Below are 25,162 nucleotides of genomic sequence, written 5' to 3'. Positions count from 1 at the left end.
GGTGGGAGCATAGTGAGACTCCAACAAGAAAAAATTGTCTAGCAAAAGATAGATAAGTAGAAAAGGTACTACTAAAGTTCGCGTTGTGACGTGTATTGGATCGTCATGCGGAAGTTTACAAATTGCAAATCATATGGTTGATAAATCAGACGACAAAAACTTATACTAAAAACATAATATTATTATATGAAAACTAATAGAAAAGAAAAATATTATAAATTGTTGAGAGAATAAATCTCTCATAAACAAGACTCTTAAATGACTACATTGTGGTGCTATTGTGTTCTTGATATGAGAAAAAGGGTCTTCAATTTATAGGATTCCAAACATTTCTTCTAAGGAAAGAATAAACCAAATATGGAAGAAAATTATATTTTTCTTTCAGAAAAAGTTCAAGCATTTATGGTAATACTTTGACTTTTTTTTAAAGAAAAAAATAAACTTCAAATAAGGTAAGAAAATCAGGGCAAAACCGTAACAACGTGGTAAGTATTCTTTTATCTTTAATTAGAGATCTCATGTTTGAATCTCATCTGTGTATGCATGGAACCTTTGGTATAGAGTGTTTTACTTTCAAAATGAGGACTTTCCGATATGAATATGAATTAATCAAATCTAATATAAATACCAGACATCGAGTAAAAAAGGGGAAAAAAGTAGAAAGGTGGCGAACAAGCCTAGCACGTATTGCATGCCTCATTTGCCTTTTTTCCATTCACAAAAAGAAATGGAACCGTAACGCATTGCCGCAAATGTGTTTGTCTCCTTTTATTTCGGTTACTTTCGACAAACAAAAGAATAACTGTTACGTAGAGTTGGAATTTTAAGTTTATAAGTTTAAAATTTGTCATAGTGAGACTTCCTCTCGATCCTCTCAAAATTATGTTTTTGCCGGTGTAATCATTCGACATTTTCAATTTACTAGTTCGACTAATTTATAATTGAGTCAGCAAATCAGTTAAAATGACTAATCGATCTTTGGCTATTGGTGAAGATTTTTAATTATTAGAATTCGAACACGTGATTCAAAAAAAAAAAGGGATAAGGGTCTGAAAAATACCCAATGTTGGTCGGATTTGCTGTTGCGATACTAAACTTTCATAAGGACCTATTACCTCCATAGATTATTTAATACCGTATTTTTTACCCCCTGAACTATTTAATAGTGTATTTTAAAGGTATATATATGCCCACGTGGACACATTACTATTTATAATTTTGCATTATTTTTTATGTCCACGTGGGCAAATATATATGTTTAAAATACGGTATTAAATAGTCTAGGGAGGTAATAGGTCCTCATGAAAGTTTAGTATCGCAACAGCAAATCCGACCAAAGTTGGGATATTTTTCAGACCCTTATCCCGAAAAAAACGAGGGAAGGGAAGAATTCAAGTTGTATGTAGAGTTCTTTGTATTTTGCACTCATAATATATGGATATATTTTATAATAAGTGATTTAATGAGGCAAGAATGTATATTGACTAGTCATAATTCATCACAATATGTATTTATTGGTTTAATATAAATATTGAATACTGTATAAATTTTTACGTGAATTGAAATCGACTATATTTCTTAAAAGAAATAATGCAAAATGTCCTCTTTGACATAATACTCAAAACTTTAAAATATCTTTGATAAAAATCTAGAATCCTCCTCAGATTAATTTATATTGATTTCTTTATCATAATTTAACTCTACTAGATAAGAAGGTAATTTTTTTACTTTATAATTCCATTTCTCAAAATGCACTTCATAAAGTAATTCTCCATTAATCTACTTCAAGATAAAATAATTATTTTTTATATATATGATTTTATCTTTTTTCATTTTTATGACTTTTTTGACTCAACTTTGTGAAGTACTAATAAACAACATAATCAATTAAACAAAAAGAATCCAAAAAAATCTTAAGTGGTACATGTATGAGTCCACTTACCAAAATTTCTATTTATTGCATTTTTATATGTGTTTCCTTAAAGAGAAGCAACAGTATATATTTATTAAAACAAAATGAGTCATGCCTTGACGTATTTAATTTGACCTACTATTTAGAATAGATATAAGTCTTTTTTTAAAAAAAAATTGGTGAGTGACAAATTAAAACTCAAATTATGTAACTATCATAAACAAATGTATTCTCTAACACGAATCAAATGAAAAATTTATATCATAAGAGACATAATTTTTTAATTTGTTTCACATCAAACCAACTCACATGATTAGTAAAACGTATAGCGGGCCGCAGAAGCTATTGGATCGCAAGGCTAAATACTCTTGGATAATCAATAGTAAAGTAAAGTAGTACTCTGAGCGAAGGAAGGGCCAGGAAACATATTCTCATTGAAATACTGAAAGATTTCTTTTCTTCCTCGGTTCAATAAAAAATAATTGAGAACATAGTCACTAAATATTTTCTAACAAAAATTTTCAATAGAAAATAGTGATTTTTTAGTAGCGTGACAGAATTAATTGTAAAGATATATTATTATATTTCCTCTTTTAGAAAGATCTAATTGGTTGATTTTTTATTATGGTTTTGCTAGATGATCAACAATCTCATACTAATGGTCAGTCGACGGAAAAAAACAAAATATTACAACTTTGAAAAAAATAGTAAAAAAATGCTTTTCCTTTATGTTTTTTTTTTAATCTTTTCAACATGCATGCAGATAAGTAATATATATATTAGGTCGGGTCAATTCATAAGAAATGCTAATTAGTCGATAAACTAAAGGCATTGAAAACGAATCAATTTTTCATTGTGATATATATGATGACTAAGATTTACAAAGAGAAATATGTCTTGTGTGGCTTTTGGAGGGTATCTAGATTGTGGATCAGAAATCAAGAAATTTATTCGTCTTTGTGATAATTCTTACTGATCAATATATAATCAGAAGCGTATCCAGGATTTTGAGATGATGGGTGTACTATTATAAAAAAAAGTTGATCTATGATATAAATTTGATCGGTTCGACATTTAGGTTTTTACTACTGAAAATCGTTAAAATTTTAAAATTATAGGTCTAAAATTAATATATATATATATATATATATATATATATATATTAAATTAATTAAAATCCCAAAAGTGCTATCAATTACCACTTAGAGAAGTGTTATCTAATTTTAGAAAGAAAAATAAAACAAGATAAATATAAAATTCAAATTTCTAACTTCTCGGAGAGAGGTGCACCCAGTCATAATCGTGTTATGTGATATTCCGAGTGTGGGTTCACACATCTATAATTCAATAGTTTTTTAAAATATAACACTACTATATATAATCTCGGAAGGGGACCATGGGTTCACGTGAACCCGGTGACCTCCCTTAGATACGCCTCTGTTAATATAACTCAAATCATAATTATTATTGTAGATAATTCGTTTCAGTAAAAAGAATATGTAAGTCACCAAAACTAGTATCTACGATTAAATAGTACAATATGTGTAGACATTATCTTTCTAGCTACTGGATGTATTATCTTTCTCTCAAAAAGAAAAAAAAAAAGCATTCAAAGAATCAACTACCTGAAGAAAAAAATAATAATTTAAAAGTTGAAAGAAAAAACAGACAAAATTAAATAATTTTCCAACACATGATTAGAAGCATGTTCCTCTAATTTAATGGAGTGGAAGTCTACTCTTTATTTTTATTTTTTGGACATACTTCTTTTTTACTTTAATTTCGTACATAGCACCTAAATTAGTCTACATTCATTTTATTGCTACTTATATATATGTGTTGTAATATAGAAAGCAACTCATTATTATATTCTTCTTCAAAAAACATTAGAAAAAAATGGAATGGAGGAAGTGTTATTTGGATGTAATATTGGTGCCATTAGGGTTTATAATATGCATGGGATATCATATTTGGTTATGGCATAAGGTTAAAAATCAACCTCTTACTACAATTATTGGTACTAATGCTAATGGAAGACGTTTGTGGGTTGAAGCCATCATGAAGGTAATTAATTATTTAATTAATTTCTTGTAGTAGTTCTTCTTTTTGAATATCGTCACTACTATCAGAAAATCGTTAATTTCTCATTGACGTATGGTCAGAATTCAGTTCATTGATAAGAATTTCCGATAATTTTTTGAAACATTATTGATGATGATGAGTCAAATTCTGATAGATTGTGTTGGAAATTAGCGATTTTTTTAGTAGTGTATATTATATCTAGCGAGTAATAAGGGATATCATGTGTGTGATTTTTCATCAACTCATGTAGTGTGGTTGTATGAGCTAGTTGGTTGTGGTGTGGATAGTCATGATATACTCAACTTCTTTTTAAGTAAATTTAATATAATATATCATATATATTCGAGATCAATGAGTTTCACTCATTTGTATTTTACACTATGATTCGAATACGTTTTAGTTTTTTTGGTGTATATCCTAAGAGTCATATTTTCCTTTTCGCGGGCTAGGGCTGGAGGAGAGGGGATGAATTGGGTCAAGTAAATGGACCGGTTTATCGGTAGGGATAACACGACTTCTTTCATACCTCATAGATCACATTCATCGCGAGTTTATATATATATATATATATATATATATATCAATTTCAAATAATTCTTACTTTTCCTTACTTTTTGGGAGGTGGTGGGGTTTGTTACCAAATGTTAGAAGCATTATTTCCGTGTGTAGCTCTAATTATGTAACGGATGAATAAAGGAAGAAAAGAGTTAGAAGAAAGTAATAATCACTTGTAATTAGCAATTTAATTACATTAAACATGTTTTGGCTTCTTACTAATTAAGCTTTTGCCTATACGTTTGTGTTTAATTAATCTTTATAAAAAGTGTTATAACGTACTAACTTTTAACTTTAGATCGATTGGCTTATTTAATTGTTATACCCCTCCGACTTTGTTCTATATATTAGTCGTTCACTTTCTCATTTACATGCCCCTTAAGACCTCGTTCTACTAACTTATCCCTTAATAAATATTTTTGAAACTTTACAAATTTGTTTACACTTTAAAAAAAGAATTAATTGTAAGGGTGAAGGGAAAAAAATGATTAATACTATTTTGATTTTATAAATTGACAGATAATTTGGGATAACTTTTTATAGTAAAGTGAACAACTAATATGAGATGGAGGAAATGTTGAGTTTAATTGACATACTCTATTGGTGTAAAGAATTTTACACAAGTAAATTACCTTTACTTCTTGGTAGAACATATCTTAATTTTAAAATTACAAATCACACATTTTAACAGAACTTATATATAAATATATTTTGAATGATCTGATAGTATAATTATAACTCTTTACACTAATAATATATATAACTAAACTCTTAAATGTTAAACAAAATATCAAGCATAGTGTGGAAAAATCACAAATTAATGGGGAGAGGCAATATTTGAATCAAGATGTCATATCCAACTCAACTTCACTATATATGAATTCTTGGTAATATTCTTTACTTACACTCATTAACCAAAGGATTTCCACTATATTACTAGTGGTTTTTATCATTCAATCTTTCTTTTAAAAAATCCATCTTTTTGTCTGTTGGTAGAAATTGATACTATTCTTCTTTTTCCTTGTTTTAAGTTATGTGAATCTACATAATTGAAAATCGAGTTTAAAAAAGAAAAAAGAACTTTTAATATTAAAGGTGTAACTATATTTGTGTATATAAAACTTTTGAAATTTTTAATTTTTAACATGTCATAATATGTGTATGTACAAAAAATGTTTTTCATTAAGAGTAAAATAAGAAGTTTAAATTTGTAAATTGTCTCCAGATTGATTTAGAATGGATAATTGTCTCCAGATTGATTTAGAATGGATTGTTCTTTTTCGAATGGACTAAAAAGGAAATAGACTCAAATAAATTGAAATAGGAAAAATACTTTTTATGTACAAAATTTTCCTATAAAGTATGCAAATTTATTTCAAAAACTTAAAGATTTTATGACTCTGTATCCCACCATATAAAGTGGATTGGAGCTAGGGTATACTATATATAAAGGAAACTTACCGATATTTACATTTCGATAAAACGTGTTACCATTATGAGTGAAATATACAATATATATATATATATATATATATATATATATATATATTATGTTTAAATATACATAGCATATACATTTGTTGGATATTTGACAAACTAGATCATTCAAAAACATTGAACTGTGATTATCCAATTGTATATAAACACTTCTAAATCATCAGTCACAGTAGCGGAGCCATGAATTTCTTAAAAGGTGTCTAGAAATAGAAAGTGGAAAAAAGATTTGTGAGCATTGCCTCATTCCAAGCGTCTGAAACCACTAGGCTATAACAATTTGTTCTGTTAAGGATGTCCTTTAATCATTTTGTGTATCACTTGTATATACTATTTTTTTTTTCCAACGAATCCAATTGGGCACCCTGACCACCATGTAGCTACGCCACTGATCAGTCAGTGCATACAACTTAAACTCTTATATTTTCCATTTTTCTTTAAATTTTGCAGGACAATGAGAAGAAAAACATCTTAGCTGTCCAAACACTAAGAAACACAATTATGGGAGCAACCTTAATGGCTACAACATCAATCCTTCTATGTTCTGGTCTTGCAGCTGTAATAAGCAGCACTTATAGTGTCAAACAACCACTAAATGATGCAATTTATGGTGCTCATGGTGAATTCATGGTGGCATTAAAATATGTTACACTTTTACTAATTTTCCTATTCTCATTCCTATGTCACACATTGTCAATTAGGTTCATTAACCAAGTCAATTTCCTCATCAATTGTCCACAAGACAATTTGGGAATTGTGAGTCCAGAGTATGTGTCTGAGTTGTTGGAAAAAGGATTTGGTTTGAACACTGTGGGGAATAGGTTGTTTTATGCAGCTTTGCCACTTTTGCTTTGGATATTTGGTCCTGTTTTAGTGTTCTTGTGTTTTGTTACTATGGTACCTATGTTTTATAATCTTGATTTTGTGTGTTCTAATCAAGAAAAAGGGAAAATAGAGTACCCTTGTGAGAATGGGTGTAATAGTGGTAGTGATCAATTTGTGGTTGTGTAAGAAATGATATACTATGTATTATTATCAATATAAATATATAATTGAACTTTATCCAATTTATATTAGTTACATTTGAGTTATGCCCCGGCCCATTTATTTTAATGATGATGAAGATATTTGAATCTGATTAGACATCTGAATATTAAGATGTTATATTCAAAATAATTGATCAATGTATGCTTGTTTTCTCAATATTTGAGGGGAATAGTATAGGATGGGGGCGGGGGGTGTTACAGGACCTCCACAAAATTGGAGTGTGTAACAACATATTAAGATAAAGTTGGAGTGTGTTTTAATTCGTTTTTCTAATATAACATACTAAATTAAGCTAATACTATAGAACGAAATATTATATGGTTATTGGTGATGGTGATGACTAACGATTGGAGTTGTAGGTATCGATTGGTGGTGATGATAGGTAGTGGTGTTTGGTTGATGGCGGTGGTTGTGTGTACATAGTAGCTAGTGGTGTGGTAGGTGCCAATAGTGGTTAATAGTGATGGTTGATGATGACAGTTGGTGGTGGATGATATATAGTGGTAATTTATGGTTATGGTGATGAGCAGGGGCGTAGCTATGTTATAGTCAGGGTGTCCAATTAGACACGGTTCGTCAGAAAATAATACCGTATATATAAGTAAAATAATACACGAAGTAATTAAATAATATATTTTGAACATCCTTGACAGAATAATGTGTTATAGACCAGTGATTTTAGACACCTTGAAAGAGCTTGTGCTTAGGATGCTCACGCGTTCAAATTTTACTAGCAACAATTTTATTTTATTTCACTTTTTTTGGACACCCTTTATTAATTTCTGGCTCCGCTACTAATGATCTAATGCTGATGTTTTAAGAATATCTAATGATGGTTGATGATGATTATCAATAGTAATAATTAATGATTGCTGATTAGGGAATAGTGATGGACACTCATTTGGAAATAGTGTGTCCAGAATAAATATTTTTCTGGATTTTAATTTGGGCCTGTTTTAATTAGTCTTCTTGTGTTTTATTAGTATGGTTCCTATGTTTTATGATCTTGATAAACTATATATTATCAATATGAATGTTGTAATTGATATGTTATTTTGAACTTTGTCCAATATATATCAGTTATTTAAGTCATCATATTAAATCTTGAATTGCAATTATCAACTTTGTTTTGGATCATTTTATGAATAATTTCCATTCAACTTTGGGAAACAAAACCCATTTATATTTTGATGAGAAAGAAAATCAAACTAAACTACAAAGTCGATGGTGAAATGAGATGATTATTTTTAGAATATTATACAACTTCAAACATAATAAGAGTTCACTTTATTGGACGTTACTGTTTACATTAAACTAATAAATGAAAGATATATATTTTTTATTTTAACATATAACTAAAAGAGAAAAATAATTAAAAAAAGAATCTAAAGATTAATTTGATTGATCTACTAATTAAAGTCAAATATAATTAAACTTTTCTATAATAATTATATTTTTTTATGAAATCGATCTTTCATATTATACTATACTATATATCTTTTATTACAATATGTTTCTATAACTCTTAAAAATATCCAAATAAACTACGATATTACAGAGAAGTTTGACTATAACACCATTTGTTGCACCTTTTTGCCAAATAGAATTGTGGATTTTTTTAAGTTTGGACAGAACATGTTATGTCTATTGATAGCTAGCCCAACAAAAAAAAATCATGTGCAATGCATTAATTTTTGCACCTTGTGTCCTTTTTTTTTAAAAAAAAATAAAAAAATAAATAAATTATAGGAATCACATATTATAAGTACTAAATAACATCCTATCCCTTCTATAAATTTACCAAAAATCCCTTAAAAATGATGTTTGCGGGATACATAGCGTTGTGCACGGGATACATTTGATTTGATACATTCCACATAGCGGGATATATAGCGTTGTGCATGGGATACATTAGGTTTGATACATTCCACTTAGCGGGATACATAGCGTTGTGCACGGGATACATGCAGGATACATAGCGTTTGATACATTCCACATAGCGGGATACATAGTGTTGTGCACGGGATACATGCGGGATACATAGGTAAATAAGGGATTTTTGAAAATTTTGAAATAAGTAGAGATAAATGGATATTAAGGTAAGTAAAGGAGTGTAGTTAAGTAATTTGTCCTTTTTTTTATATATTTTATCGGTAGTCGAGTATTTTCTCTCCTTCTAGTCATAACGTTGGGTTCTAATACGAAGGACCTATATTTATTCTTAAGGGGTCGTTTGGTTTGAAAATGAGTTATGATGGGATAAGTTATGTTGGGATAAGTTATGTTGGGATTAGTTATGATGAGATAAGTTGTGTTGGGATTATTTTTTATTGAGTGTTTGGTTTGTTGTATTCAAAATAATAAATTTTAAGAACAATTTATTTGTTTACAAAAATGCCCTTCATTAATGTAAAAAGTAATATAACAAAAGGGTTGAAAGAGACATTTTTGTCATTTACCTATTTTATCCTGGGATAAGTTATCCCGGGATTACTATACCACCCAAGGAGAGGGATAACTTATCCCGGTACTAATTATTAATCCCGGGATAAGTTATCCCGAACTTGCCAACCAAACAACAAAATAAGCGGTACTATAATTTAATCCCGGGACTATTTGATATTATCCTCACACCAAACGACCCCTTAATGTACTATTATATTTTATTTTTCAAATTTGGTACTATTATTATCTCTTTCGATTTGATTATTCTTACTGTTTTTACTGTCAATTCTTTTATTTCACGAATGTTTTCATCATCGTTTTTTATTCTTGTATTTGTTTCAAACTCGTTCAGAAAAATAATTTCCTTAAGCTAAGTGTTTATTAGAAACATCTTTTATATACCCTCAAAAGGCTAGAAGTAAAGTATACCACTATATACTAAATATATATGTGATTGTATTTATCCTTCAAGAGTCTATACTTTTACCACTAGTCTAAATTAAATTATTTATTTATGACATAATACATCAACGTGCACTTTAACTTGACTTCAACTATCATCTATGTCTTCCACCTTTGAGTGTACACAAATAAACACTTTAACTTGTATAAAATTAAACTTATCGATGCATGCGTCCTATATGGCAATTGTGTCTACGTGTATTATATCATGTATAACACATGTGTCTATTTGTATACACCCAAAATTAAAGGATATTGATGATATCTGAAGCCAAGTTAAATAACACGTTTATGTATCATATATTTATTTATCAATAAGATATTTAAAATTTGAGTTCAAGATTTTTTTTTCCATAAAATTTAACTACCCCATATCACCCATATTAATTTATGGTCCCAAAACGAGGAAAATGAGTTAATTCAAGAAATCGTCTAGGTTCAATGAACTTTTTTAAAAAAACAATTTTATGAAATTGAAATTACCGTTTGTGGACTCAAAAAGGTAAGGTTTATTTGAAATGTTCTTTCAATATCATGCAAAATGCCATCAACATATGTACAAATTTGTTGACTAAATCAAATGTCAAAGAGTCGAAAATTGAAAAATTAAATTTAAAATAATATATAATGAGAAGTACATAGGAAAAATTAAAATATTATTTCCACATGCTAGGCATGACTTTGATATTTTGATGAAATTAATTAGGTGAAATTGGTTTCTTTGGCATGACCTTGGATTAAGTGTAGTTAGGTGAAAATTGGATTTTGATGACATATGAACGGTATGCAGTGTATTTTCACAAGTGAAGTTTGGAAAGAGTAATGTATACACCAACTTTACTCTTGTTGTTGAGGTAAACAGACTATTTCAGAAAGATCCTCGACTCAAATAACACATTATTACAAAATGATATAAAATATTATTCTTTTAATGTCTTTTTACATGAATAAAGTATACTAATTATTCCTTTTTAGTTGCATTTCTTAAGGAATGAAAGCAAAATATCTTGTAGGAGTGCATTTTTTTTCTCCAATGGTGCAATAGCACTATCATGATTCATGTACTCTTTAATTTATTCCATTTTATAAAAAAATCAAGAAGAATATTTCAAAAGTCAATTGGGATTTTCTCTTATTTTATATTTTGGAAAACACATTGAAAATATATTCTCATACCACAAGGGTTGATGTGATGGGATGGGATTAATAGAATTATCCTTCTAATTACATTAATCAATCAAAAGTCTCGAGTTATATTTATGAAAAAAATCTTACGCAACATAAATTTGAATTAATCAGAGCTCTAATATGTTCAAATGTTCAATCAAAATAGATCGTAATTTAAATCATTAATGATAAAAAAATATATCTGAAATATTAATTTTTTGAATTTTCTGAATTATTAGGCGTACGAGTTTTCAGAACTATCAATAACTATTTATCAAAACATATCTCAATCATTTATTACTCCATTTTTTCTATCTAGAGGACGGTAAATTAATAAGTTGACATATGTTTCGATAAATAATTAGAGATAGTTCAATTAGAAAATTCGCACACGATCCGGTGATATAAATATATTGGTGTCTATAAATAGTTTTATTCTCTTCTTCATAAACCACACACACAAAGAGAGAGATACAAGAGAGAGAAAAATTACCCACATTGCTCTCTCTTTCTCTCTCCTTAATTCCAAATTCAATTTGCCTATTTCAAAACCCTCATCAAATTTCATTTTTCTCTGAAGAATTTGTGGAGCAAAAGGGGCAATTTCTGTAAAAGGCATTGCATTTTCATTGATTTGTGAACCTAACAATATTGTATTGGTAAGTATTTTTATCGATTTCCATTTTTTCTCATTTTTTTTGTGGTATTTTTAGAGTTTTTTCTTTTCTGGATGTTCATCATTTTTTAGCAATTTTATGGATCCCATGCTTCATTATGTTGTACATTGAGCTGCAACACTTGTACTGTTCTGTTGTTGTTAACCCTCTTATTGCCAGAAATAAACTGATTTGACCTTTTTTTCTGTTGTGCTTTGCAATATGTGACAACAAGAAAAACATGACTTAAAGGGTTAGTTTAGTACGTGCACTAAATTATTCTAGAATTATATAATTTGTGGACTAATTTATTTCCACTTAGGAGACGGGATAAAATAATTTCAAGTTGGATGAGATAATGTGGGATATGATAATTGATTGTGATAGCACACCTTAGGATGGGATAGATAAAGTTATAGCATGGATCGAGATATACTAATCTCGTCATTTTAGCACAAATGGTGGGATAAATAATCCCGGGACTAATGAATACCTCTAACCATAGCTTTTTATGCTGTATTTTGTTCTAATTTCTAATTTTTAACCAACAATAACCACAATAACGTATGTGGTGTAATCTCACAAGTAGAGGTACAGGGAGGGTAGAGTGGATGCAGACCTTACCCTTACCTTGGGAGGTAGAGAGACTATCTTTGAGAGGTCCTCGACTCAAGGAGAAGCATATCAAAGCAGTACGGAAAAGAAACGGCCATGACAAATAATAGGGAAAGAATGAAAATGAACATTTAGACAACTAAATAGTAAGATAATCGAAGTAGAAGAAACAATAAATACTAACAAAAATCGAAGAACAAAAAATACAAGAGTAATACTACTACTACATGTATGCGATGAAAAGCTAGACAATCATGAGTGAGTCCAGTGTTATCAAAGGCGAAAAGCACAAAAAAGCTCTTAGGTCTGTGGGGGCTTTAAGCGCAAATAAAGTGTGGGCTTTAACGAAAAAAGGCACAAACGGAGAAAAAAATAAAATATATATGTTTAGTCCAAGACTAATAATTATAAACATGAATGACAAATATATGACCAAAGAAATTGAAAAAAATTATGATAAAGTAAGATATCAATTATTTAGCTTCAAATTCTTCATAAGAGGCTCATTGGCAAGGAAATGTTTGCCTTAGAACCTTGATGACGACACTAAAGCGCAAATAAAGCGAGGCGAAGCGCTCAACACGTTTTGAGCCTCACTTTAGGGCTTAAGCGCACTTAAAGCGCGTCTTTGATAACATACCTACTAACCTTCTATCATAACTCGTGTCCAATCTCTAATTCTTCACCATTTTCAGAAATTCATGTATGTTTCTTTTGCCGAATTGGAGGAAAAGTATATTTTTAATCGATTTTATGGTTAATAGTGCAGATATTAACTAGAGGAAGATTCAGAAACATGGTGTTTTGGATTTTTGGCTATGGGTCATTGGTATGGAACCCTGGATTTGAGTATGATGAGAAATTGATTGGATACATTAAGGATTATAGGCGTGTGTTTGATCTCGGTATGTTCTTGTTGATGCTTCAAAATTGTTGAGTTTTATTTGTCTAAAGTATAAAATACTAACTTTTTTGTGATTGTTGTTGAATGTTGAATACATCAATCATCAGCTTGCATTGATCATAGAGGTACACCTGAAAAACCTGCAAGAACCTGCACTTTGGATGAAAGCAAAGGAGCCATTTGTGTAAGTGGACATTAACATCTATTACCTTCTTCAATATTGACACTTTTTGCGAGTTTCATATCTGAACTAGCAGGTGTTTGCGTTTCCTATCTGAACCATTAATTACTATACTATTTTTCAAAACACACCTCGAAGTTGATGAGAATAAGTGTTTGAATGCAATCTCCAAAAGGCATGTGACAACTTAATTTGCCTATAAAATTTCGTCTGCATAGTAGTTGACTCATTAATTTCGGGTTGTGTTTTCATAAATAGTTGGTGATAGTTTAGGTAGGAAATGCAAACAACTCCTAGTTTAGGTATGAAACTCGCAAAAAATTGATAATCGAGGTATGTGTTTTATCATTATTTCTTAATTTTGTTTTGTAATTCATTTAATTATCCGTGTGAAGTGCCATTTGGCACCATTTTGGAAACAAAAAAGAGAGCTTACACCACACCAGTGTTATCAAAGGCGAAAAGCGCAAAAAATCTCTTAAGGTCTTTGAGGGCTTTAAGCGCAAATAAAGCATGAGGTTTAATGAAAAAAGGCGCAAAGGGAGAAAAGAATACAAATATATATGTTTAGTCCAAGACTAATAATTATAAACATGAATGACAAATATATGACGAAAGAAATTGAAAAAAAGTTATGATAAAGTGAAATATCAATTATTTAGTTTCACTTCTTCATAAGAGGCTCAATGGCAAGGAAACATTTGCGTTAGAACCTTGATGACGACACTGAAGCACACATAAAACGAGGCGAAGCGCTCAACACGTTTTGAGCCTCGCTTCAGGGCTTAAGCGCGCATTTGATAACACTGCACCACACAGGCACGCACCATCAATAACTAGTTGAGGTGTGTTTTAATAAATAGTTAGTGATTGTTTAGGAAGGAAACACAAATACATGATAGTTAAAGTGGGAAACTTACAAAAATGTGATACTTCAAGTGTGTTTTTACCATTATCTCCTAGTGTTAACTCTTTCTCCATGGTGAAGCTGATTTTCATAATAATAAGAACAAGAATTTAACTTGTATGCACTGCTTAATTTAACTTGTTTTAGGTAATTAGGAAATTAGTTGTAGCATTTATTTGCAAGCGACTATAGTTATCTTTTAGTTGACCTGATTTTGTGTACTTTCTAAAAGTAAATATTTTTATTGATTCATAGCTGTTTCCACGACATAATTTAACTTATCTGTGCATTTTCTTTTAGTGGGGTGCTGCTTATTGTGTGAGAGGAGGACCTGAAAAAGAGAAGGAGGCAATGGAGGTACATTGGTTCTTCTTTGACTCCTCAATAATGTTTTCACAGTAAATGTTTATGAATCAGACTTGTCGCCTCTGGGGACTTGGCATTACAGTTTTGTTACGTATCCTTTGATCAATATCACATTTACTCATCGGAGTTTGAAACATTGTTTGGAATTGATCCTGAAAGTTTATTTTTTTGCTGTACAGTATTTAGAAAGAAGAGAGTGTGAGTATGATAGCAAGACCTTGGTGGACTTCTTCACGGTAAGTCGATAACCTTTGAAGTTTAGTAAAGCTCTGCTACAAAAGGGGAATGACATAGATTGTGTACTTAACATAGAATTGCTCACTTGGCTAACTTGGAAAATGTTTCCTTCTTTCTATTTCAGGAAGAAGACTCCTTACATCCTGCCTTAACTGGAGTGATAGTGTAAGTTCTATGGTTGTTATTCTATTTGCATTTCTTGCTAACGGTAGGGTCTGGGAAGGGTAGAGTGTAAGCAAACCTTACCCCTACCTCGTAGAGGTAGAGGGGTTTCCAAAAGGCCCACAGCCCAAGTAACACGCTAATCAAAGAACATCAAAACAGTAAATATTTTGTTCAATGATCGTTGAATTGATTCAAAAATCTATTTTCAGGTTTACGTCCACTCCTGACAAAGTAAATAATAAGTATTATCTTGGTCCTGCTCCACTGGAAGAGATGGCTAGGTGAGGATCATGGTTCTGTTATCTTATCTTTGCTCTGAGATACATCATTTTCAATATATCTTAATTTTTCATCATCCATTTTCAGGCAAATTGCTACTGCCTCTGGTCCCTGTGGAAATAACCAGGAATACATATTCAAAATGGAGAAGGCTTTACATGACATTAGTCACGAAGACGACTACATCATAGAGCTAGCAAATGAAGTGCGCAAAGTTCTTGGAATCACGGAATCTGTTCCAAAGGAGAAGAAGTTACTCAGTCCTTCCCAAATTCCGCTCAAATCCCACATTTCGCCTGTGAAAATCCTCCCCTTGCCAGAAGCTATAGCTGCTGTTGCTGCAGACTCTTGACAAAGGAATTGATCTAGAGATCTTTAGGAAGATGAAGTCTTTTCTTCTTTTTAGCTGACCAATCTAGTTATCTGTTTCTTGGAAGTATCCCTTGTGTTTTTACTTTTCCTCTAAAACTTAGACTAGGAAGCTAGAATTGAGGGTGGGGGTGGGGGGGGGGGGGGGGGGGGTAGGATAATGAGTTGAGTTGACATGCTAACCAGCCAGATGACTTTGTGGCCAGTTTGAACATGGATTTTTGAGTTATTATGAGCACCTAAACACATGATAAAGTGTTTTTGTTAAGACTCGTTTTGGTGTATGTTCACTAACATCTATTAGATTAAAATATGTCACCTTCTTTGATTATATACACATCAACTTCAATTGGAACAGGTCTGAGGTTTTACGACTTATTGAGGAGAGCCAAGATTTATTTTTTGATTATACACGTCAACTTCAATTGGAACAGGTCCGAGGTTTTACGACTTATTGAGGAGAGCTAAGATTTTTTTTTTCATTATACACATCAACTTCAATTGGAACAGGTTTGAGGTTTTACGACTTATTGAGGAGAGCCAAGATTTATTTTAGCTATCACTTGGTCATCCCTTGAGAATAAGAAACAAAAGGTTTGGTGAGATTTGCAAAAATTACTATATGATAAATGGCAATAGGAGATACAAAATTACATATACAATGTAAGATATATCAAGTGAAAATTACTATATTCCATTTTAATTTCTAACAAGATAAAAAAGATAGTTTGGTCTACAAAAGTGTCTTTTGTGTATTGGTTTGGCAAATGTTTCAAATGAATAATATCTTATCACAAGAAACAATACTTGTCTAACTTGGTATCCAAAGACTCAAAAAGGATATAAATACACAAAACCTTTACTCCATTCGTTAGAAATAGTGAAGATGGCATAATGAATTAGATCATTGTGGTGGCTAAAATGTCTAGGCCAGGCTTGTCAACATCGCAACGTTAGATCTGGACAGGCACATCGAGAGGTGTGACATGACACACACCATCGCGATAGAAGTACTATCTGGTTTCACAAACCGTGTAGTAAACCAAGCAAAATATCAAGTATTCGACGTGTCAAGACCTTGACAGACTTTTAGGATCTAAGAATGAGGTTCTGCTCACTTCTCAACCACCTTCTTCTCTTTAGGCACGTCGAATATCTATAATGGGGGCCAAGGTCATCCTCAAAAGGCAGTCCAAACCTGAGTTTAGTTGCTCTGATGGTGGTTGAATGAAATTTGGAAGTCATTTCAATTCCTTCTTCCAATTCCAAGAAATAGAAATCCTGAAAAAATCAGTCAATGAATTATCGACTCCATTTGATGGATGTTAACTTCTAGTTTGATCAGGAAAACTATCAAAATGAATATATATTAATAAAGGAAATAATCTAATCTCAACGAGCCAACCGTGTTAGGAGACTTTGACAGGTTTCTCCATGATCAGCAGATCAGGTAACTTACACAAGGGTGTGAGATGCTACCATGCTAATGCATGTGATTGTTTGCTAAGTAGTTCACTTGAAATACTGAAGCACAATGGGTAATAAAGCTCGTTTTTTTATAAATACATAATTACACCATTACTCTCCATACTCACTACTCAAGGCCAGTACAGCACATATGTTGAAACCCAATCCATTAAACGTAAATTACAAGGCACCAAGACGGCAAATAGAATAGAAGTTCAAATATTTAGGCAGAAGTACTACCTGTACCTGTATTGGTTTATCATGGTTAAGACATCAATGTCTAGTGATGGTATTTCTGTCCTTTAAGAATGGTCCACCCTCTGTCAAAATATTCAGAACAACGTATCGATTAAGTTTCTGGAAATTCATGCATGGACATGATAGATAAGCAATCAGATTTGGGTGAAAAAGATTAATGCCAAGACACTATGTACATAAATGGATGAAAGGAACCTATAAAGAAGGTAAAGGAGGATTAGGTGGCTAGCCATTTTTAGTACAGTATCCGCCAAAGTTGTACAATACATGTCACTGAATCTCGTTTCCAGGGAGCTTTTGCTTGACTAAAATAATACTATCTCAGACAGTGTCTAATACAGAGAGGGACAGAGGATATATGTTTGCCTTTTAGTTCGAAAGACTAATGAGCACAGAGCAACTAGGACGCAGGACGCATGAATACATCAGGTTGTGAAACTATATTCTCAAACCATCTTCTCAACACTGAAATACCAGCATAAATGAGGGACTGGGGGAGCGGTTAGCAGCACCAGCACTTCAAAAGAATAATAGTTTGTTCCAGTCTCTGACCTGTAAAGTTGTTCTATCAGTACAACTAAGGCAATCTCATGATTCAAGACTAAGGATGACAATTTAACTGATACGTTAGCTCTCTCTCGCAATTGTCTACCATGTCCATAAGGTCCACCAATGCAAAAGAGTAAGCTTGATGCTCCCTACAAGATAGAGGAGAAGAGTCATTCAAAAATTCTATTGTTTATTTTTTTTGCGTAGATCCCCTTCCCAGTGATGACTTTAAAATCTGTAAGGTCATTTCAGGAAAGAACTTTCATTTCTCACCGGGATACTTACTGCTGAACCATGATAGATGATACCAGGAACAAAAGACTCTGCCATGATGAAGCATAACTCACCTTGTTTCCAGCGTCTCCGATTAAAGAAGCCATCTGCTCGGATCCCACATCATGACCACGCTCATCCAACATTACAACCTGGTTTTAAACAGATTAGGACGGTGAGAGGGTAGTTTTTATTTTCTAAATACTTCTGAACGCTTACCCATTCATCAGGCCTGATGAGGCCCATAACAGCAATGTCCTCATGTTCAATTTGAGCCACTACATCACTGTTTCAAATGAAAATAACAAGAGTTAAAAATTAACACTTCTGGGACTTACATCCCATCCATGATAGGTAAAACGCATTGTCACGGAGTCCAGTAGGGACATTGGGATATCAGTAAAGTAAACAACTCTATTTAATGATATGAAATTATCAAACAACCACCTAATTTTTTATTTTCTTTTTGGAGAGTGCAATCACATCAAGTTCTTAAAGTCTAAGTGAGAAGGACCACTAAATAGGGTGTGTTCAATCCAAAGACCAGAACCCACAAATTATCACCAATTTCCAATTGAAATATACCAACTTTGCCAAAAACAAGAATAAGAAAACGGAATTTCAACACACCAAACATTTTGGGGATGAATTTAAATGAAGAACATGGTCAATGAGGATTCATACGGCCAATCCCAACTTGTTTGGGATAGCGGAGTAGTTGTTGTTTTGTTGTAAGGTTCAATCACTTCAATAACTTAATGTCCAAGTGTAATGGACCACCACATCTAGTGTTCAATACAAAGACCACAATTCACTGATTATCACCAATTTCCGATTGAAATATAGCAACTTTGCAAAAATTAAAGAAAAGGACAAAATTTTAACACACCAAGCATTTCTAGTATGAATTTAAATGAAGAACATTCATATACCCGACCCTAACTTGTTTAGGACTAAGGCGTAGTTGTTCTGTTGGAATGTCTAATCACTTCAACATCTTAATGTCTAAGTGAAATGGACCACTACTTTTAGTGTTCAACACAGACCATAACTCACAAATTATCACCAATTTCCAATTGAAACATACCAACTTCGCAAAAAAAAATAAAAATCAGAGATAAAATTAAACGAAGAACATGATCAATGAGGATTCGCATAGCCAACACCAACTTATTTGGACCTGTATTGAGGCGTAGTTGTTCTGTTGGAAGGTCCAGTTTTTGATAACCGTGGTATCCAACCCATAATTAATTCCACAAATACCTATCCCCTCCCAACAACAACACGTACCAGGTAACGCTGTCAATCACTTCAACATCTCAATCCCCAAGTGAAATTACCATTACCTTTACCTTTACCATTACATCTAGTGTTCAACACAAAGACTAGAACTCACAAATTTTCACCAATTTCCAATAAAAATATACCAAATCCACCCGAAAATATCGACAATATTTCAACATACCGTGCATTTTTGGGATTAGACTTTATTCGAACATCATCAACACTACAATAATTCCTGAGCTTCTTCATATACTCATCAACTATTAACTGCACTCCATGTGACCTATTCTTCCCCACAGTTAATATGCGTATAGGTATTGCTCTCTATATCCAAAAAAATAAAAAAATTACAAGCAATTGTTACACATATGAGGAGTTTCTTTAGCTTAATTAAGAGAAATTAAGGAACTTTACCACTGATTGGCCAGTGAATTTGGAGTGTTGCTGCTTCCCTGAAGAAATAATCAAAAGATTAAAACCCAAATTACACAAAATAGAAATGAAGAATTAACCTAAATAGCGGCCCAATCAATTGAAATAGGGGAGATTTGAGGAACCTGAAGGAAGTGAAAGCTTGGAGTTGAGACCAGCTACAGGGGACACTGCCATTTTAGCTGAGAAGTGTGAACTCTGAATATTTCTTATCTTAATTGTTGCAGGCAGAAAATTTTACAGTTTGTTTGAGTTGGGTTTTTAAAGTTAATTTTCGGAGTCGTTTGATTGGATGTATAAGAATTCTTTTTAATTAGGTAATTGAAGACACACGATGGCGTTAAGATCCTAGTAAGAATAATAGGTTCGGTCTTGATGGGATTGTAGGGTTTAGTCCTACGCTCATTTTAACACATGCCTTGATGATATATGAATTGACGCGACATATTTAGGAAAGGTGTTGTGATGTATGTTATTTTCATAGATGATGTAATATTGATTGGCGAGATACACATAGTTAACGAGAAATTGAAACCTTTGAGACAGACTTCAGAGTCTAAAGGTTTGAAGTTTAGTATAACTAAGATCGAGTACCTAGGGTGCAAGTTCAGTGGCATAACATAAGAGACAAAGGTGGAAGTGAAGATTGATTCACATGCTATACTCAAGAGAAGCGTTTCAAATATCTTAGATCCAGATTGATGAGAATGTCGCACATTGTAATGGAGCGAGATGTATGAAGTAAATGCTCATATTTAGGGGCCTGTGTGATAAGAATGTTACAGAGGCTTAATGATAAGTTCTACAAAAATCAATGATTAGACCAGCATTGTTGTATGCAGTTGTGTGTTGGCCAATCAAGAACATACAAGTTCACGAGACGAAAGTAGCAATGACGTTGATGCTCGAATGGATATGTGTGCATATCAAGAGACATGATTAAGAACAAACCTATTCATGATTAAGTAAGAGTAGTCTTCGTGAAATATAAACTAAGTAAAAGCAAGATTAAGATGGATCCGATAAGTGAAAGAGAATGTGTAAAAGATAAGAACTGGGGGAGGTGATTTTGCAGGACATAACACACCTCCGACTTACCGAAAACATAATCTAATAGAAATATCTAAAAATAAAATTTTATCTACCCTTTAAAAGACATATAAAATTAAAATTTGTGTATATCCTAATCTCGAAACCAATAAATACACATTACAACGGATTATCTCCCGGGTAAATTTTGCAAGTAAATATGAAAAACAAAAGTACAAAATAACAGCACGTTAAGAGTCAACTACCTAAAACGAAAGTTCCGGCAAATTTCTTTTTCTTTGTTAGCAGCCGATAAAAATGGCCTACGGTCATCATCAACAAACAAAATATATTAATATAGTAACAAAAAGATCCCTTTTTTTCACACCAAATTCCAAGTTTTTTTCACACTGTAACACTCTCTACACTACACATCCCTTGATCCAAAAAAAAAAAAACCATTTTTCAATTCCTATATACTCAGAAAAATCATGTAATCACGAGAATTTTTTTATATACTTATAGATAAAGGAGGTAACTTTTGCTATTTTGGGAAGTGGGTATTGTGCGTTTGGGTTTTTCTTTATATGGGTGTTTTTCATTTTTTCATTTTCGTGCAAAAGATCTGTTTTTGAGTTAATTGAAAGCTGTATCAGAAGTGGGTGTTTTACGTTTTTCAATTTTGTGCTTTAATTATAGAGATTTCAGTAATTTTAGTGTGAAAGATTTGTTTTTGAGTTTATTGAAAGCTTGCATCTGAAGTGGGTATTGTGTTTTAGAGTTTTTCTTTATCTGGGTGTTTTACGTTTTCCAATTCTGTGCTTTGATTATAGAGATTTCAGTAATTTTAGTGTGAAAGATTTGTTTTTGAGTTTATTGAACGCTTGTATCTGAAGTGGGTATTGTGCTTCTGGGTTTTTCTTTATCTGGGTGTTCTTCATTTTTCCATTTTCGTGCTTTGATTATAGAGATTTCAGTAATTTTAGTTCAAAGGATTTGTTTTTGAGTTAATTGAAAGCTTGTATCTGAATTGGGGATTGTGCTTTTGGGTTTTTCCTTATATGGGTGTTTTTCATTTTCTATTTTCGTGCTTAAGTTATAGAGATTTCGATAAATTGGTGCAAAACAATTGTTTTTTGAGTTAATTGAAAGCTGTATTTGAGCTCAACTGAGCAATCTCAAGCAGAGATTGATTTGGTTAGCAGATTTGGAGTGCATGTGATACCTTTTTTGGCTTTTATATCAATGTGGGTGTTCTTCGTTTCTAATTTCTTGATTCAATTGCAGATTTTTTTGTGTATATAAAGGACTGTCAATGAAGTGATAAGCTGTCTTTAAGGTTCAAAGATTTTCTGTTACTGAAGGATTCTTTCCTTTTTGTTTTGTTGGACAAATGGAGATTATGGATTCAAGTCCTTATTTGAGGTTCGTTTTCTTTCAATTAATAAACTGAATTATTCTAGTTACGTGCATGCAAGTAAATTTCTTATGGAGATTATTCATCCTTATACTAGTAGTTGTAGTATTTCTCTTGTAGTTTCTTGTCCTTCAATTTCTGTTAGTGTCTCTTGTACTTCGACTATTGCACTATTAAGTTGTAGTTAGTGTTCTTTTTTTCAGAATGTTTTGTCATGCTTTTCATGATTTCTTCAGTTCCGTTATTTCTCTTTCGATCTGCCTTGATGTGCTTATCCTTGAGCCGAGGGTCTATCAGAAACAACCTCCCAAAGTAGGGGTAAGGTCCGCATACACACCACCCTCCCCAAATCCCACAAGTGGGATTACACTGGGTATGTTGTTGTTGTTGCTGCATGCAAGTAAATTATGACTTCTCCTTGTTGTATTTTCACTCTGTTGTTTGCTTTTTACATTTTCACCTTGTTTGGTAGTTTCCTCATAAATTGCATCCACTGAATCTTGTGGTAACTTGCTGAAAGAAAAATTTGAAATGGCTGATTAAGCAGCACTTCTGTTAATGACTAAAGAATGAAGTGAATGTTCTTGAAATCTGTTTAAATTTCTGGAAGAATTAAGCAAAAAGAATGGAACATCATCTGTTTCAGTTCGCTGAGTGACACATTTCTTCTCCACTATACCACTCTGCCCAAAGCTTGGGGTTTTTGAGGGAGTCCTTTATTTTTCACCCCCAACAAGAATGCATGATAGGCTCGTAGAGCTTTATTAAATAATAGCCTAGTGAAAAAGGAGTATATATCCGGAGGTAGACATGTCCTTGCATCCTTTTACAAAGCAATATATATTAGGAAGACCAATTGATCAGGGAATTAAGAGTAGTCCCATTCTACTTTTCGCAATTAGAACGAAAATGATCCGTCAAGTGTGAGAACATAGAAGTATATTATGATCATGCTGTTTGGAGTTAATCATCTTTTATATGATAAACCTTACTGCAACCCATAGGCCGACAATGGCTTTTTCCTATTTTCCCGCTTTCGTGACTTGAACAAATTAACCTGCTACCTCTTGGTTGGAAGTGGAGTGTCTTGTACAGAAGAGAAAACCAACCATCTCCTGCCTGTTTAAAGTTACATCACTGTATATGGTTTCTAGGAACTTATTGACTAACAGAACACATGTATTAAATGACAGTTTAATCGCTGCATTCTCGTATGGCATTGCATCTATGGCTATGGTTTTCATCAACAAGGCAGTGATCATGCAATATGCCCACTCAATGACTCTTCTCACAGTCCAGGTACAATAACATGACTTGTCAGTATGCTGAATAGACAGAAAACATATTGGATTTCTATCATCTTGTGAACTGTTGACTTGTGTTTCTTTTGTTCTTACCTTTTTTCCTTTTTGGCTGGACTATACACTGTTATTAGCAAATAGCAACAGCTTTGCTCATACACCTTGGCAGAGTCATGGGATACACAAAAGCCAAAGAATTAAATGCAGAGACTGCAAAAAGACTTTTCCCAGTTTCATTGTTCTACAATGCAAATGTGGGATTTGCTTTAGCAAGCTTGAAAGGAGTAAACATTCCTATGTATATTGCCATCAAAAGGCTTACGCCACTTGCTGTACTAGTAGCTGGATTCTTTACCGGAAAGGGTAGACCTACAACTCAGGTTGGTGATTAAGATATCTACCTGGTTTCATACTAGTTCGGTAGAGTAACTTCATTTTTAAGTGCTCTCAGTGTTGCTTGTTGCCTCAATAGATCTGTGAATTTCTTGATGGTGTTTTATATCTTTTCATCTCTGTGTATACTGTAACTTTACTGTACTTTATTTGGAATGATAAAAATTGGGATCTGGGAGTGTGGAAACATAGAGCTCTGATTTTCTTATACAATTAGCTATTATATGCCTAGCAGTGGCAGTATACTTAAATTGATAGACTGTCTCTACTTACGTAGTTACTTTTGTTTTTGCTTTCCGTGACTTCTACACAGATGTTCATGCACTAGTCACTATAAATAAGAGAATCCAAATGTGTATACATATTTGTAAACACCAGTAATCTGATTCTACATTTTAGCTTTCTCAACTTCTTTTGTTTACGTCTTGGTTTCATTCCTCCATGTGATGAAACCAAGTGGAAGCTGTATACTAATAGTAAGTCGATTTGTGGCTTTATGAATTTTGGAGAAGTGAAAACCACAGAGGTAACATTTTTCCTTAGTTTACTATGTAGATGATATTGCCTGTATTACTCTATATGTAAGATAACTGACTTAAAAGTCAGGCCCGTAACCAAAGGGATGGATTTCAAGCTATGTGTAGAGTTTCTTGCTAGTGGGCTAGTCCAACGGTTGTATTTACTTTCAACCTACCATTGACTATTCTATCAGCGCAAACAGTTAAAATAAAGCTAATGCAAATAGCAAAATGCAGTCAGAAGATTAGTTTGGAGAAGTATTTATTTGGGAAAAGATGGTACCCCCTTAACTAACGTAATGGTCATCATTTGATCCTTACTCAATGCTTAAGCCACTATCATTAACCTTGAGTCTAATGTATTCACGAGGTAAACAGTGTAGTGTGTTCACCACCAA

General features: G+C 32.4%; 4 protein-coding genes across 8 annotated transcripts in view; 3 read left to right on the top strand and 1 right to left on the bottom strand.

Moving 5' to 3' along the window:
• Positions 1–3,786: 3,786 nt before the first annotated feature.
• LOC125862367 (uncharacterized) lies at positions 3,787–7,119 on the top strand. The gene is made up of 2 exons (XM_049542415.1): positions 3,787–3,976; positions 6,494–7,119. The coding sequence occupies exons 1-2, from the start codon at positions 3,809–3,811 to the stop codon at positions 7,052–7,054; spliced, it is 729 nt and encodes a 242-aa protein (XP_049398372.1). The 5' UTR covers positions 3,787–3,808; the 3' UTR covers positions 7,055–7,119.
• A 4,503-nt stretch (positions 7,120–11,622) lies between these two features.
• On the top strand, positions 11,623–16,082 carry LOC125863162 (gamma-glutamylcyclotransferase 2-1-like). Of its 2 annotated transcripts, none has more exons than XM_049543322.1 (8): positions 11,623–11,823; positions 13,205–13,340; positions 13,447–13,523; positions 14,728–14,784; positions 14,973–15,029; positions 15,155–15,195; positions 15,405–15,476; positions 15,562–16,082. In XM_049543322.1, exons 2-8 carry the CDS (start codon positions 13,232–13,234, stop codon positions 15,824–15,826), a joined length of 678 nt encoding a protein of 225 aa, XP_049399279.1. In that variant the 5' UTR covers positions 11,623–11,823; positions 13,205–13,231; the 3' UTR covers positions 15,827–16,082. The 2 variants fall into 2 exon arrangements, with proteins under 2 accessions (XP_049399279.1, XP_049399280.1); XM_049543323.1 differs by having other exon boundaries at positions 13,200–13,340.
• Positions 16,083–16,512: 430 nt separating this feature from the next.
• On the bottom strand, positions 16,513–20,352 carry LOC125863277 (putative RNA methyltransferase At5g10620). 3 transcript variants are annotated; one of them, XR_007446120.1, is made up of 8 exons: positions 20,232–20,352; positions 20,089–20,126; positions 19,856–19,998; positions 18,610–18,676; positions 18,465–18,542; positions 18,043–18,266; positions 17,551–17,630; positions 16,513–17,124 (listed from the first exon to the last, which is right to left on the bottom strand). XR_007446120.1 is itself a non-coding variant. In XM_049543459.1 (8 exons), exons 1-7 carry the CDS (start codon positions 20,281–20,283, stop codon positions 17,591–17,593), a joined length of 564 nt encoding a protein of 187 aa, XP_049399416.1. In that variant the 5' UTR covers positions 20,284–20,352; the 3' UTR covers positions 16,519–17,124; positions 17,551–17,590. The 3 variants fall into 3 exon arrangements, 2 of the variants coding, with proteins under 2 accessions (XP_049399416.1, XP_049399417.1); XM_049543459.1 differs by having other exon boundaries at positions 16,519–17,124; positions 18,121–18,266; XM_049543460.1 differs by having other exon boundaries at positions 16,519–17,124; positions 17,557–17,630; positions 18,121–18,266.
• A 1,070-nt stretch (positions 20,353–21,422) lies between these two features.
• Positions 21,423–25,162, top strand: part of LOC125862943 (UDP-galactose/UDP-glucose transporter 7) — a 6,430-nt gene continuing 2,690 nt past the window's right edge. The window contains exons 1-4 of one of the 2 annotated variants that reach the window (XM_049543067.1): positions 21,423–21,669; positions 22,423–22,560; positions 23,746–23,851; positions 23,988–24,233. In XM_049543067.1, coding sequence (XP_049399024.1) covers positions 22,529–22,560; positions 23,746–23,851; positions 23,988–24,233 — 384 coding nt within the window. In that variant the 5' untranslated portion in view covers positions 21,423–21,669; positions 22,423–22,528. Of the gene's footprint in view, positions 21,670–22,422; positions 22,561–23,706; positions 23,852–23,987; positions 24,234–25,162 lie in introns of both variants that reach the window. The other variant, XM_049543066.1, reaches the window with a different exon arrangement.

This window comes from Solanum stenotomum, chromosome 4 (genome assembly GCF_019186545.1).
Source record: "Solanum stenotomum isolate F172 chromosome 4, ASM1918654v1, whole genome shotgun sequence".
NCBI classification, from domain to species: domain Eukaryota; kingdom Viridiplantae; phylum Streptophyta; class Magnoliopsida; order Solanales; family Solanaceae; genus Solanum; species Solanum stenotomum.
The sequence above is the reverse complement of the archived record's forward strand: the minus strand, read 5'-3'. Positions and strand labels throughout refer to the sequence as shown.